Genomic DNA, 13,588 nt, shown 5'->3' with positions numbered 1-13,588 from the left:
ATGTATGTATCCCAGCAGTAGAGCTGTAGTTTCTGTCTGATAGTGCCTTTATAGTCAGCTCTGCACATTAACAGTCTCTAACCAGCATGCTGTTAGATATATTATAATTAATAGTTGAGGTAAAAGAAAATATAATGATTAAAATCCGTTCTAACTGGTAGAGTCTTGAATTGGGTGAGAAAGACTGGCCCTTAATTTTATTCAAAGCCTCCAAGTCATTTCTCAGGAATGGTGCTCTGGTTTCAGTTCTACATAAAACCCCATCCCCTCCAGACTGTGTTGCTTTTGTCTCTGCCTAGGCCCGGTGGCGATGGATTTAAGCCAGCCTACATCTGTGTACTGGTGCTACATCAGATGTTAAGTAATCACCAGAGAGATGCACGCTTCCTTTTTTGCTTTAAAATGTTCACGCTTTGGCTTCTGCTGCAGAAGCAGCTTAGTCTTTGTCACTTTCCTCCCACTACGGGCAGCACTAGTGGTGCAGCTTTCTGTTTGAAAGTATATCCCAGCATGTCTCCTCTGTTCCTTAATGACGGCTAAAAGCCAGCAAGTTGTTTGTGACGAAGCCTCCTCGTTATAGCGGTCGATGTGGCTGATATTAGACGTCCTTTAGGAAGGCGTTGCTGTAAGGCTTGGCCTGGTACACCACAACACAGCAGGCATTTTGCCCTCCAGGCTTCAGGGAAAGTGTCATTTCACTGATTAATTTCAAAGGCTTGGCATATTTCTCCTGGCTACAGCGGTCTCTGACATGCAAGGTGAAATTAAGTTTATGAACTTTACTTGATCACAGCAGAGCAACCCATGAGAGCAGTGAGTCATAAATGCATGTAGAGGGTGTTCAGCTGTTCAGAAAACCTAACCTAAATGGCATTGCAGCAAGAAATATTTGACAGTCTCTGGGTTTTTTTTATACAGGAATACTAGGCTTGTGGACAAATTCAGGGTTGGTTGTTTGTGTACCTTAGTGGTGTTGCCAGGATGTTTCTGTTTCAGGAGAGAAACTTGACATTGACGGTCGTTTTTAATTTTGAAAAAAACAAATTCAAGTTGAGTCATGAGACTTTGTATAGAAAATGCTTTTGAAGACGAGAGCGATATTCATTAACACCCACTTTGCTGCGTGACCTTGGTTTGTTAACGCATCTGTTAGGATCAAAACTAACCGATTAACACTAAAGCTACACTATAGCACAGTCAAACTAAGCAACCATCAGACCTGCAGTCTTGTCAGTGGAGTCTGGTGGTTAGAACAACGTAACTCTCGGTTCTTGTATTTTTACAGCTGATAAATGCACCAAATAAAGGAAGTATTACTTTAAATGTGCGTAACTTATACTTAGTATTATTGATAGTCACATTAGTAACTTAAGAGAAGGACTGTTTAAGTATGATATTTCAAATTCAACACATGGGTGCAGCAGATTATAACTCAGTCATCGGTGAAATGTTCTTGTTTCTTGGTTGTAACGTTTCATTCATTAGAGAATCTAAAACCAGCACAAATATCTGGCATTTTCTACAGCTTGAACTGCCCAGAACCAAGCGGCAATATGGCAGCAGCAGACACACACACACACTCACAATATAACACAGGCTTGATAAGATGTCTACATTCACACTGCGGACGGTCTCGGTCAGCAGAGAAGTCGCAGGTTGTGACTGTGCTACTGTTGACAGACATCTACTGGTCTGCAGCCAAAACTTTCTTAAAAGAGCGTATACACTGTGATTTCCGAGTGTGAGTACGTACATAGAGTTTATGACTTGTGCAGATTAGCAAAGGTCTGTTCTCCACTCGGTGTATTTCGGTCGCTGAAACCTGAAACTAACCTGATGTTTCCTGTTGAGTAAATGTCTGTAATTTCAGAGGATTGTGGATGTATTTATTGTTATTTTCCAGTTAATGCATTTCTTTTGTCAGTGACTTAGTCTGAACTCATACTGGGAAAAAACAAAAACATTTTTAATCAGAGACGCTTATACAATATAATCACAAAGTGATAAACCAAACAAAAACACAATTTAATGAGTGCTGTAAGTTGAACTATATTGAGTCTTATGAGAACAACCGCCAGAGAATAAAGAGGTTTGTTAACTTTCTTCTAATCTGAAGTAAACTTTGAGATAAAATTCCGGTTGCTTATGTATGTATTGTATTAATATGCTGAAACTGCTCGAGCTGTGAACTTGACCGGCAGTGCAATTGCGGAGAAACCCGGCAGTGTGGGTGGAGGAAATTGAATTGCCTCTGTGCACATAAAGAGTGGGTGTCAATCTATTGTACATTTTAGAGATAAACTGCAGAGGGAGGGGAAACGCATCGAGCTTCAGCTACTTGACTGTGTCATAGATTGAGTTGGTGTGAAAGCAGAGCGATTGCTTGTCATTTTTAATTTAGAACTTGTTTGTCAATGAGCTGGTTTGGGAATTCACCGCAGGTTTTAAGTTAAATGGGTAAATCGGCTGCGTGCTCTGCTAGATGAGAAATAAAGACTGTGTTCATGCCATTCACAAGAGATTGATGAAATTATTTTGCCTATATTTAGTGTCAGTGTGATGTTTAAATGTATTTTCTATCTTGTGATTACAGGCCAGAGCCTAGGCTATGGATTTGTGAATTATGTGGACCCGAAGGATGCAGAAAAAGCCATCAATACCTTAAATGGCTTGAGACTTCAGACCAAAACCATCAAGGTAAGATGCCGTGTATCCGTTACCACTTATGACCAGCTGTTAAAATCCAGTCTATGCCGCTCAGGTTTCTCTATGTTGGAGTTGCAGCATAATGAGGCTAGAGCAATGTGGGGTGGAAAGGGAGCCTATTGTTAATCTGGGCACAGGCGCCTTTGCTTGGACCTCAAGTAGAGCAGAACTGTTTCTATGGTTGCATGTGCTGTAGCACTGCTGTATGCCTTTACAGGGAGGTGGCTGCCATTAGCATTCATCAGGCAATGTAGCACTCAATGTGCTGGTGGAAAAACTCATTTGCTTCATATAGTGCTGCAGGATTTATGGATGGTGCAGACAGATTATTAGATGTGATCATTTTTCTTCGTAGGGGCCTTACAACGAGCTAGCCTCCTTATATCAGAGAGGTATCAGAGAAAATGTCCGTGGGCTAAAACACATTTTAGGTTTGAATAGGACCAGATTTGGAAGCTGCGTGCTTGATTATTTCTGTATTGAACATTTAAATTTTGTGCAGATGAGGCATGTAATGACGGCGAAAGGTACGGCGTTATGAGCCAAAGAGAGCACGTCTTTGTCTCCGCGTCTCTGCCTCTCCGTTCATACCTCTGCAAGTAGATCATGGTAACATTTCTTTATGTATCGCACATCCAAAATTCTCTAGCTGCTCTGTCTGAAGTGCAAATAAACCCTAGTGAGGCAGAGGAATACACTTTGCAAATATTAGCATCAAATGAAATGTGAAGGTGAGGCTAGTAGGGAGGGAAGGAGGGATGAGGAGAGGAGAGGCGGGAGTCTCCTGGCTGTGGGCAGAGAGCTTGAGCTTTTACTCTCACTTCATTAGCTTTACGTTCAGGGTAGGAACAAGTTTTAAAGGTGTGGTCGTCGACTGGGCACAGCTCATTTTGAAAGATTAAATTGAGTTTGTTTGTTTTTTTTAAAATACAATCAGTTCACAGTATTGCAGAGAGGGAAATGTTATTGGATCATTTAGCAAATCTGACACTAATTTCAAACACTTCCAGCACTGTTCAGGTGAGTAACAGTTAAGTCTGGAGCAGATAAAGGAATAAGAAGCACAGCAGGTTTTGTCCCGTTATCTGTCTCTCTCTGATTATTTCGTTCATTCCTCCACAAATCTTCCTCCAATACTTCTTACATCAGCTCCAACATTTTGGCCTGTCTGAGTTCCTGCATCTAATTGGATAAATGTCAACATGACTGAAAATGGGATGGTGCATGGAGGAAAAATGAATTTATGACTACTCAGGGGTGTAATGATGTATTGATCCTCACGACCTGGTAGATGATTCTTTGGTTCCCCCTCTTGATTTCTGTTACCCGTTTGTGGATAAATGTTTATTTATGCTGCATATTTATCCAGCTTGCTGCTGGAGAGTCTCCAGAAATGTTTTGACTTCGGAGATTGGAACGGGCAAGATCACTTTTAAGAGGCAGTCACACTGCTTCATTGTCTATACTAATTTTTCAAGATGGCTTAAGCTTATTTTTGAATCTGAGCTCTTTAGACGGGCTTGATGCTGAAAACATTTCTGTCACGATTCTACGTTGATGGACAGAAAATGTTGAACTCTCTGGAAAGGCTAATTTGTCACTGTCCGTTACACAGATTAGTGCTGTTGTTGAAGAGGGTTGAGGATTTTTTGAGTCGCCATTTTCTCATATTTTGTCCCACAAATGTGCAACAAAAACCAGTCAGTGTGCTCTCTGACAGATTAAGGTAAAACAGAAGCACATTTTAGTTTTCCTTCTATTTGCGTGAATTTAACAGCTGTGGAGTATTTGTGCAGTCTGTGTTTATTTGCTACAAACAGCCAGCGACTGCAGAGATGTTTGCTGTACTGTGTGTATTTCTGTGTGTGTATGTGTGAAGTGCCTGTTTTCTCCACAACTCAGACTAATCTTAATTCTTACCAGGAACTCCATTAGTTTATTTTCCTCCAGAACCTCGCCTTTTCCTTTTGGCTGTACATAATGGACTCCCACAGCTTTGGGATAAACAAGAACTTTTGCAGAAGTTGAAACGTAAAAGTTGCCAGATGGATTATGCCTCAAGTTGTTCGACACGAACCCGATAGTCATTTGTCATGTGTTTTTTTTCCACTGATCATTGTTATGAATGCACATGTTCATGTCTATATTTGCTACCTTAGGTCTGAACAAGCCTATAGAGTTATTATCCTCTGAGTCACACATAATAATAGTAATTATTTTTCCATCTAAAAAGGACAGGTTTAATTTGTTTTAATATAAGTAGACGTATATACAATAGTTTTGACGCATGTGTCAAGAAATTAAAGATGGTGGAAATGAAGTGCATTTCTTTGCATAAGACATTAGAGGTGATAACGTTGGGCTTGTTTACAGTAAAGCTGTGCTAAGAGTTGGTGTTTGCATTCTCCCTGCTATAAATGGGTCACAGCATCGGCCCTTTTTGTGTTAGGCTCAACAAACGTACCCTGATTTTCAGACTGTACTGGTAATGTCTGAGTTTATTAGTATACTATGTAGTGATGGTCATGATGTCAACCGTCTGTGGCTTGTAGGTTTCCTATGCGCGTCCAAGCTCCGCCTCCATCAGAGATGCAAATTTGTACGTCAGTGGCTTGCCAAAAACAATGACTCAGAAGGAACTGGAGCAGCTCTTCTCTCAGTATGGACGCATCATTACCTCACGCATCCTGGTGGACCAGGTGACCGGTGAGTAGAACACGACAGCTCCCTCCCCCCTACTCCTTGTTCCTTCCCTACTTTGCCACTTTCCTCCCTCCTTTTCTCTTGTGACTGCCGAACAGAAAGACACAGCTAGGCCTGAGAAATGCATCAGAGGTGGTGATATGAGGCTCCCCAAAATGCAATTTTCCACTCGAGGTGTTCATAAATATGCATAGATGGAATATAAAAATGGGTGTAAAGTAGCAGGACTCAATGCTTCATAATTTCTTTTCCCTCCAATCTCGCTTCTCCCTGCACTTTACTTTCTTTTGCCTTTTCCTCTCTTTTCTCTTCCCATCCCTGAGGTATACATGCCTGTTTTATGGCGAGAAATGAAATGCATTTAGAGCAGTTACATTCTCTATTTCTCAACTGTCATGGTGAAGCAGAACCCTTATGAAACACTAATAAACAGAATCTCTCTCTGATATTTCCCAATGGCTCTGTCCCCGTGTGAAACATATACTCCCTTCGGCATGTCTTTATTTTTCAAACATGAAACCGCTTGTTCCTAGAGAATTCACTTTCAGTTTTGCTTTAGTATTAATGGAGCAATCTGTTATCCAGCTGTAGAGAAACCCAATCACCAAAAAAAAAAAAAAAAAAAAAATCAGGATTACAACCTGTTATTGCTCACAAATCTAACAGAGTAACACTTCAACCAAAGTTGCTCATGCTTTCTAATGCCTTTGTGTGCATACAGTAGCTCCCAGGACAAAATGCTTTAAAGCACAAACTCTGACAAGCCTCCAAAAATCAAACACTGCACGTACTGGAAAGCATACAAAATTCAAAAGCACCAGGATTAAGATAAATGCGCTTAACGGGGAACGAATATCGAAAAAGGGCCAGTGTGCAGCAAGAACATGGGAGGCTGGACCACTCTACTGGACTTGGCATGGGCTCTGAAGCTCAAGGCTCATTGGCAGGCAACAGGAAGGAAGAAGACCAAGAGAGAAATGACACGAATGAGTGTCTTGAGGGCAGGAGGAGGTAAATAGGTTAAAGGAATAACTTTTAATATTAATCTTTGAATATATTAGAAGGAACAAGTAGCTTATCCAACTACTCTGGAAAATTAGTTGGCAACATCTGCCTAGCCTGATGTGAGCTCCACTTGACTCAGAAAATCTAGCAGAAGTGAATATAGTTCATTCATTTTCTGTATCTGCTTGTCCTCTGGAGGGTCGCAGGGCAGCTGGAGACTATCCCAGCTGACATTGGGCGAGAGGCGGGGTACACCCTGGACAATTAGTGTAATATTAATCTAAATATATGTGAAGTTTCATTTACTGTGGTCTTTAAATTATGTCCTTACTACTTCGCCTCTTTCTGCTTTCTTGTGATGTGTCATAAAAACAGACGGCCACTGTTGTTGGTTGTTGCTGACAGTCAGTCAAAAGGGATATTGATTGAACGTACGAACACATTTCACTCAAATTTTTAAGTTGTGTCACTGCAGATTATTGGCGTTTATGCTGACGGCTCTTCAGCGTATCTCTAATCTTAGTTGATGTTCTCGGCTCAGGCGTTTCCAGAGGAGTTGGCTTCATTCGTTTTGACCGGCGAGTTGAGGCTGAGGAAGCCATCAAAGGTCTGAACTGTCAGAAGCCGCCTGGTGCCACCGAACCCATCACCGTCAAGTTTGCCAACAATCCAAGCCAGAAGACCAGCCAGGCGCTGCTGTCCCAGCTGTATCAGTCACCCAATCGAAGGTACCCAGGACCCCTCGCACAGCAGGCACAACGCTTCAGGTAAAAGGGGCACACCAAAAAAATAACAAAACAAACAAATAAATTAGAGTCTAGTTAATACTGCTAGTGGTGTTGATTCTGTTGGCCCTCTGAGGCTGTTTGAAATTTGCATTTAAATTGTCTCACAGCAGTATTGTGATAATATTCTGTGTTGGAGCTCATCAATACTCTGGACAGAATAATTCATCCCATATTCATATTTCTTGACTTTGCTGTGTTCCTCCTGTTGCAGACGTAGGCTACCGACGCAATAGGGTTTGAGCAGATTTTTGACAAATATGGAAATGAGATGAGCGGTGGATAATACAATAGATGGAAAGAAATATACAAATTAATCCAGAAATGTATTTGATTTCCCGACCACTGATTGATCTCAGTTCTGTGCATATAACCAGTTTGTAGGAGCTGAATGTTATTCGTGACGTGCTGTTTCAGCTGCAGTATTTCCAGCCTGAAACCTTTCCTGTCTGAACCGTCTCCTGTTGGCTGTGTTGTGTAGGTTGAATATTGAAAAACAGGTTCAACAGGTTAATAGGGACATAACAGTCTTGGGACTCACTCTAATCATGATATCAGAACGATTACTCATCTCTGTCACCCTGTCAAAATGCATCAACCTCCTTAAAAAGGTCTCTTTATACTCAAATTAGTGTCTGTATTTTTAGGTTGGACAATCTGCTGAACATGGCCTATGGAGTCAAAAGGTAAATTGATTTTCTTTTTTAGATTTCATCGTCGGCTTTAATTGATCCTGAGGGAAATTCAGAGCGAACACGAGGGAGCTGCTGGGATACGTTTCTTTTCTGTTTTGCCCTCTGTTTATGTTTTCCTCTATGAGCACTTGGCAATACTGCGTAGGTGGAGAACGCTGCTTATGGTAGCGCTGATTCAATATGAGATTGCTGATCAAACAAAATGCCTTTACTGTGCATGCACTGGTGCTCTCAGACAAATTCATTTATTCAGTTGGTGTGAGTGGGTTTGGCGGTTTGTCTTAACAGCATGTGATGATGTAAATATTTAGCAGTTGCGCAAGATGCAGGAAAAGGTGTGTGTGGTAGGAGTAAAGAAGGAAAGGGGGCCAGAGCCTCTTGTGCTCTTCACAAGAGACAGATGAAAGGTGTCACTAAAGACTACCTGCCCCTCTGAGCTTTCAATCAGATTTATTCCAGAGCCTGTTTATAGTGGATCTTTGGGGCCAATACTATTTGAAGGAGAGAGAGAAATCGCATGTTTTACCAGAGTTGATGTGACTTGGCTCAGGAGGTAGAGGAAGTTGTCCACGAACCAGAGAGTTAGCGGTTTGATCCCTGAACAAAGGCGCTATATAAAAACAAGACCATTTACCATTTTATTCTCTGATGGACGTGAACATTTATGCTCTGCTGCTTAAATAACATACATGACAAGAGCCAAGATTGCAATTACTTGAACTTGTTTCACCTTTTACTGTGTGAAAGAAAGATTTGTGGTGTGACTCCAGCGACGCCATCTTGTTGTTCTCATCTTCTGCTATTTAGTGGAACCTGAGGGGATAATTAAAGCCACTGTTTATCTGGAAGTGTTTAACTTTTAATATTCCACCAACCGCATATCAAAGATAATTTATTGACATTATCTTCATGGATTTAATTTAGTTTTTAACAGATTCACTAACCCCGGTCCACAGCGGCAGCAGTCCCGTCCAGGAAATAGTCTGAAGATCAATGTGACTACCAGATGCCGTTAAACTCATTTAGGGGTTAAAAGAGGACAAAATATTTTAAATAATGCAATAGTTCAATAGATCATTTATGCCAATTATGTTTATGACAATAATTCAAGTGAAATTTCATGAATAGAACAGTTCTACAGCAAAACAACATTAGAGCAAGTGGAGTAAAAACTTTGGACCTGCTCTTTGATTGGTTTTAGCGATTGATGACTGAGGATGCTCTAGGGATGTCAGGCTCTGGGCTGTGTAAAATGTCTCAGGACTATTTCTGTTGGCGCTTTCTCAATAGAAACAATAGATATAATAGATACGTGCAATGTTAACACTGAGTCTCTGATGAAGATGACCCTGATACTCGCCAGGCTTAACATGCGCTTTTATTCCTTCTGCACAGTTCAGTTCAATATGGAGAAAGTAAAGCTTTGTGCTTCAGACTTAATTTGCATTAATCATTTCACATGGAATAAGAGAAATGACTTTAATGTGAGGTTAGAGACAGTGATGCAGTGAAGTGCTTTAATCTATATGTAATGTCACAACATGTCAAGATTAAAGCACTGTCTACACTGTTTGTCTACATACCAAAGGACAGACTTGTACAATCTTACTTGCTATTGCACTAAATTGCATACTTGTATTTTGAGCTCCATATTCGTACCTTGATCTATTATGGACAGCGCTGTCCTGTTTTAAACTTTGTTGCATCAGACATCTTTCAGGATTCTCGAGGATACCAGTTTGTCTAAGTTGATTTTTATGAGACTGTTTTCCTCAAGTGTGATTGAAGTCCAGTTCCCTGAAAGCTCAAAGACCCATCACCGGCAACAATAGCCTTGTGATTTTTCTTCTGCCTCGCTCGTTGGCTGACGTCTTCGTTGCCAAATCTCTCTCCGGGTCCTTGATGCTGGGAGCACACCTGTCAGAGTAGATGTTCCCTGAGAGACCAACTGGAGCAGCTAATCTTATGTGACACCTACTGCAATAATTCATAGGCTTTCCATGCACTTTGAATTTTGTTTCTTAAAACTGCAAAACCACATTTACCAAAGGCCAGGGCTTTTCTCTGCCCCTTTATTCTGGTCCTGGCACAAACTCTAACTTATGTTTGTGTTTATTTAGTTTTTGATTTGGAGTTTATACATTTTTTTTTTTTTTGGTTTGTGCTGCTGTCTTTGTAGGCAGAAACTAGCTTCTCTTATGTATGTAGGAAGTGTTAAAAGCTGATTGTTTTAGCTCTAGATCAGTAAATGTTGTCCAGCCCTTTAGCTGCACAGTCAGAATGACTGCTCAGTTTATTTTACAGGTTTTTTTTTGACTTTATAGCTTATTGCCCTGCTGAGGAAAAAGAATATTGGTTGTCTAATGGTGTGAATGAGTAGTTTCTTAAATTGAAGAATGGTGCCAATACTGTATATCAACATAAGCATGGCTCAGGATCCCTGTAGACTTGTCAGGTTCTGTTAGGCTTTTGGCTTTTCTCTCGTCTTATAAAAAGACCCGCTTTGTGCTCATTTGGGTCTCTTTGCTTAAACCATGTTGCTTTTTGTGTTTCACAGCAGGTTCTCCCCCATGGCCATTGACGGGGTGACCAGCTTGGCTGGCATCAACATCCCGGGGCACGCAGGCACTGGCTGGTGTATCTTCGTCTACAACCTGGCTCCAGACGCAGATGAAAGCATCCTCTGGCAGATGTTTGGGCCGTTTGGTGCCGTCACAAATGTCAAGGTTATTCGCGACTTCAACACAAACAAGTGCAAAGGATTTGGTTTTGTCACCATGACTAATTACGACGAGGCAGCTGTGGCCATCGCCAGCTTGAATGGATACCGCCTCGGGGACAGAGTTCTGCAAGTCTCATTCAAAACCAACAAAACACACAAAGCCTAATACCCACTGAGATTGTTTCTAGAAAACTCACCAGAAAATGGAAGCAGAAAATGGAAGCGTATTGACCGTAAATTTCTACGTTAGTAACAACAGCTTTGTAAATCAGTGTTGCAAAGAAAAACAATATTTAGCGTCCAACAATGTGATTATTTTTTTTTTCATTGCTACGCTTTGAATCTTAATATACTTTAAAACAAGAAAAAATACTGCAGGTTTCAAGGCCTGTGAAGTTCTCTTGCTGTCTTAACAGATGGACCATCTAAAACGTTACTCTAGGTTTTGTCATTTTGTTGCACATCTGCTTTGAAACAGTAAGTCTTGTACGGTTATGTGTAGTGATTTTCTTTGTACTTTCTGTGTCCTGATTTGCCATAGGTGCGTTTATGCCTTCAGTGGTTAGCAAGTACTTACTTTGAGCTATTTGCGGTTTTGTTGATTTTGTAAGTATTCCGTTTATTGTAATATCAGTTGGTTATTTGTTGGCTGCATAATGTTGCTTATTGTAAACTTAATGGATAAAAAGACAAAAAAAAAATTCTTAAAGCAGTACCTTGCCAAAGAGCTAAGAACCTCTTTGATGTGGGTTTAAAAGCATCTATTTTTATAAAAAGAAAAATTTGGAGAAACTTTTTACTGGACCTGGAACAAAATATTTTGACTTGGATACTTTGAGAAATATCTTCATATGACACCTTGTGAGCTTTTGAACTTTACAAGAAAGTTTGCAGTGGTTGAAATTTCTGGAGAGATTTATGATGTAAAAGATACCTTTTGAGATCTTTGTATTATCTTTAGATTATAGAATCAGTGGCAGTGCTGGTTTCATTTGTAAAATCATCTGTGGGGTCCCCCCGTCATCCTGGGTGTTAATGATGAGCAACTCGCTTTCCGATTTGATTTGGAAAACAGACAAAACTACAAAGGTTTATTTGCAAAAAAAAAACAAACAAACGTGCATGCAAAATTATAACATGGAGATATTTAAAAGGTAACTGGGGGGATAAAAATCAGTTCTTCCTCTTAAGATTCCCTTCAGATGGAGCTCATGGTGTGTTGTGGTGTACCTACGATATATCATTAGACTGATTTTGTCTTAATATCAGCCAATAAGGGTTTTTACATACTTTGTATGAAAGATTGAGGACAAGCCAATGAAGGCAGCTGCTTAAAAAAAAACAAATGAGTCTGAAGAATAGAGCGGATTCCTCCTGAGCTTTGAGCTGTGTAAATAAGTCCTTTTTTATGTTGAGTATTTGGCAGACTTCTTTTGGTTCTAGTTTGGACTTCACTGGAAAGTGTGATATTATTATATATATCGTTTTGATTTTTCTTTTCCTTCATAGAGTATGTAAGGTATTTTCTTTTTTGGATATTAACGTTTTGATTTCAGTTTGCCTTCCGTTGAAATACTTGATTTATTGTCCTATGGACTAGCATTACAGTGCATCATATTTGTTGGTTGTTTGGTCTGTAGATAGTCTTGCTTCGTATAAAAGAAAAAAAAAGTATTAAACTATAGACATTTGTTTTTGTTTTTTATATATAAACATTATAGATATATATTTATGTGGTAAAGAATGGATATAAACCACAGTTTTGAACTATTTGATTACTTTTTTTTTTGTTCATACTCATATATATACGTAATGCATATAACCTGTCTTTAAAATCGTAAAAAGGTGTATATTGCTTTATTCACTTTGGGGGGAAGGACAGTGAAGCAGTTCCATTAACAAAATTGGTTGCAAACGTTTGTGGAACATCTAACTCATCCTGAACAAACGGAGGCCAGTTGAGCCTTAGATGCACTGAACACTGCACCTGCATCCTGCTTGGTATCTCAACCAGTTACTAGTCATGCTTCCCCTTAAATGAGCAGTGTGCTATGCATTATATAATTATCTTTGCAACTGCTTTTTCTTGTTTATCTATTCCTTCTTTGTGTTAATTGTAAAAGTTAAACTTTAAGTCTAGATGAGTTGTGATACTATGCTGCTGTGGGGGTAGAGGCGACATATTTCTTTTTTTTTTTTTTTCATGCCTGACCTGTCATTGTCAGAAAAAAAACAAAAAAAAAAAACACTTTTTGTAACCTCTTCATGATGATTTGGTCTCGGCAAATTGTGCAGATGGTCCAGCATGGAGAAAAAAAAAAAAAAAAAAAACATTCCCTCCCGCCCCTCTTATCTCAATTCCTAATATGAGAATGATTATTTATTTGAAGTTGTATTGTCTTACTTGGTTTGCAGCATTTTTGGAATAGAATATCTTTTGAGTATTTAAAAAGGATGTACATGTTTTACTTTGTGTTTGGATACTTTGGATTTTTCCCATGTTCAGTACATCAATAAATAAGTTGAAGGGCAATGCAGCTTTGTGAATGGATCCTATCATTCCTGTTTACTGTTGCAAACAGACTTTACATATATTCAGCTGTTTTACATTCTCTGCTCGTCAGTCATTTAACATCTGGCACAAATAATCTAGCACTTAGCCCTAAAAAAAAAGACACTCAATTATATAATTACACTTTTTTGAATGTTTATAATTTCCATAAAAGCAATTTCTGTTTAATATAACCCTCAACAAACTTGTACAGTAGCCTGACATGAGCTGCCTTCTTCTAGTCAAGGCATTACTAAGCATCCAATAGCACGGTGTTTTGTTGTTTTAATTGTACTCGATAGTATTTCATACTTTCTAAATATGGAAAGTTACATTTCCGACCTTTCACTGTAGCTGTTGTGTTTTTACCTTTTCGTTTCCCAAGCGTGTCAAGGTTAAAGGAAGAATTAGTTTAAATGCA

At 39.5% G+C, this 13,588-nt stretch overlaps 1 protein-coding gene across 1 annotated transcript in view; it reads left to right on the top strand.

Annotated features, from left to right (window-relative positions):
• LOC311490318 (ELAV-like protein 2) overlaps nt 1-13,172 on the top strand; it is a 147,548-nt gene extending 134,376 nt beyond the window's left edge. Inside the window, exons 7-11 of the mRNA XM_084547748.1 lie at nt 2,594-2,697; nt 5,259-5,412; nt 6,956-7,181; nt 7,847-7,885; nt 10,452-13,172. Of these exons, the coding sequence (XP_084403874.1) occupies nt 2,594-2,697; nt 5,259-5,412; nt 6,956-7,181; nt 7,847-7,885; nt 10,452-10,782 (854 nt within the window). The 3' untranslated portion in view covers nt 10,783-13,172. The remainder of the gene's footprint in view (nt 1-2,593; nt 2,698-5,258; nt 5,413-6,955; nt 7,182-7,846; nt 7,886-10,451) is intronic.
• Nucleotides 13,173-13,588: the final 416 nt, after the last annotated feature.

This window comes from Chelon labrosus (genome assembly GCF_963514085.1).
Source record: "Chelon labrosus genome assembly, chromosome: 1".
Classification (NCBI taxonomy): domain Eukaryota; kingdom Metazoa; phylum Chordata; class Actinopteri; order Mugiliformes; family Mugilidae; genus Chelon; species Chelon labrosus.
Note: the sequence above shows the minus strand (reverse complement) of the source record. Positions and strands in the feature narration are given on the sequence as shown.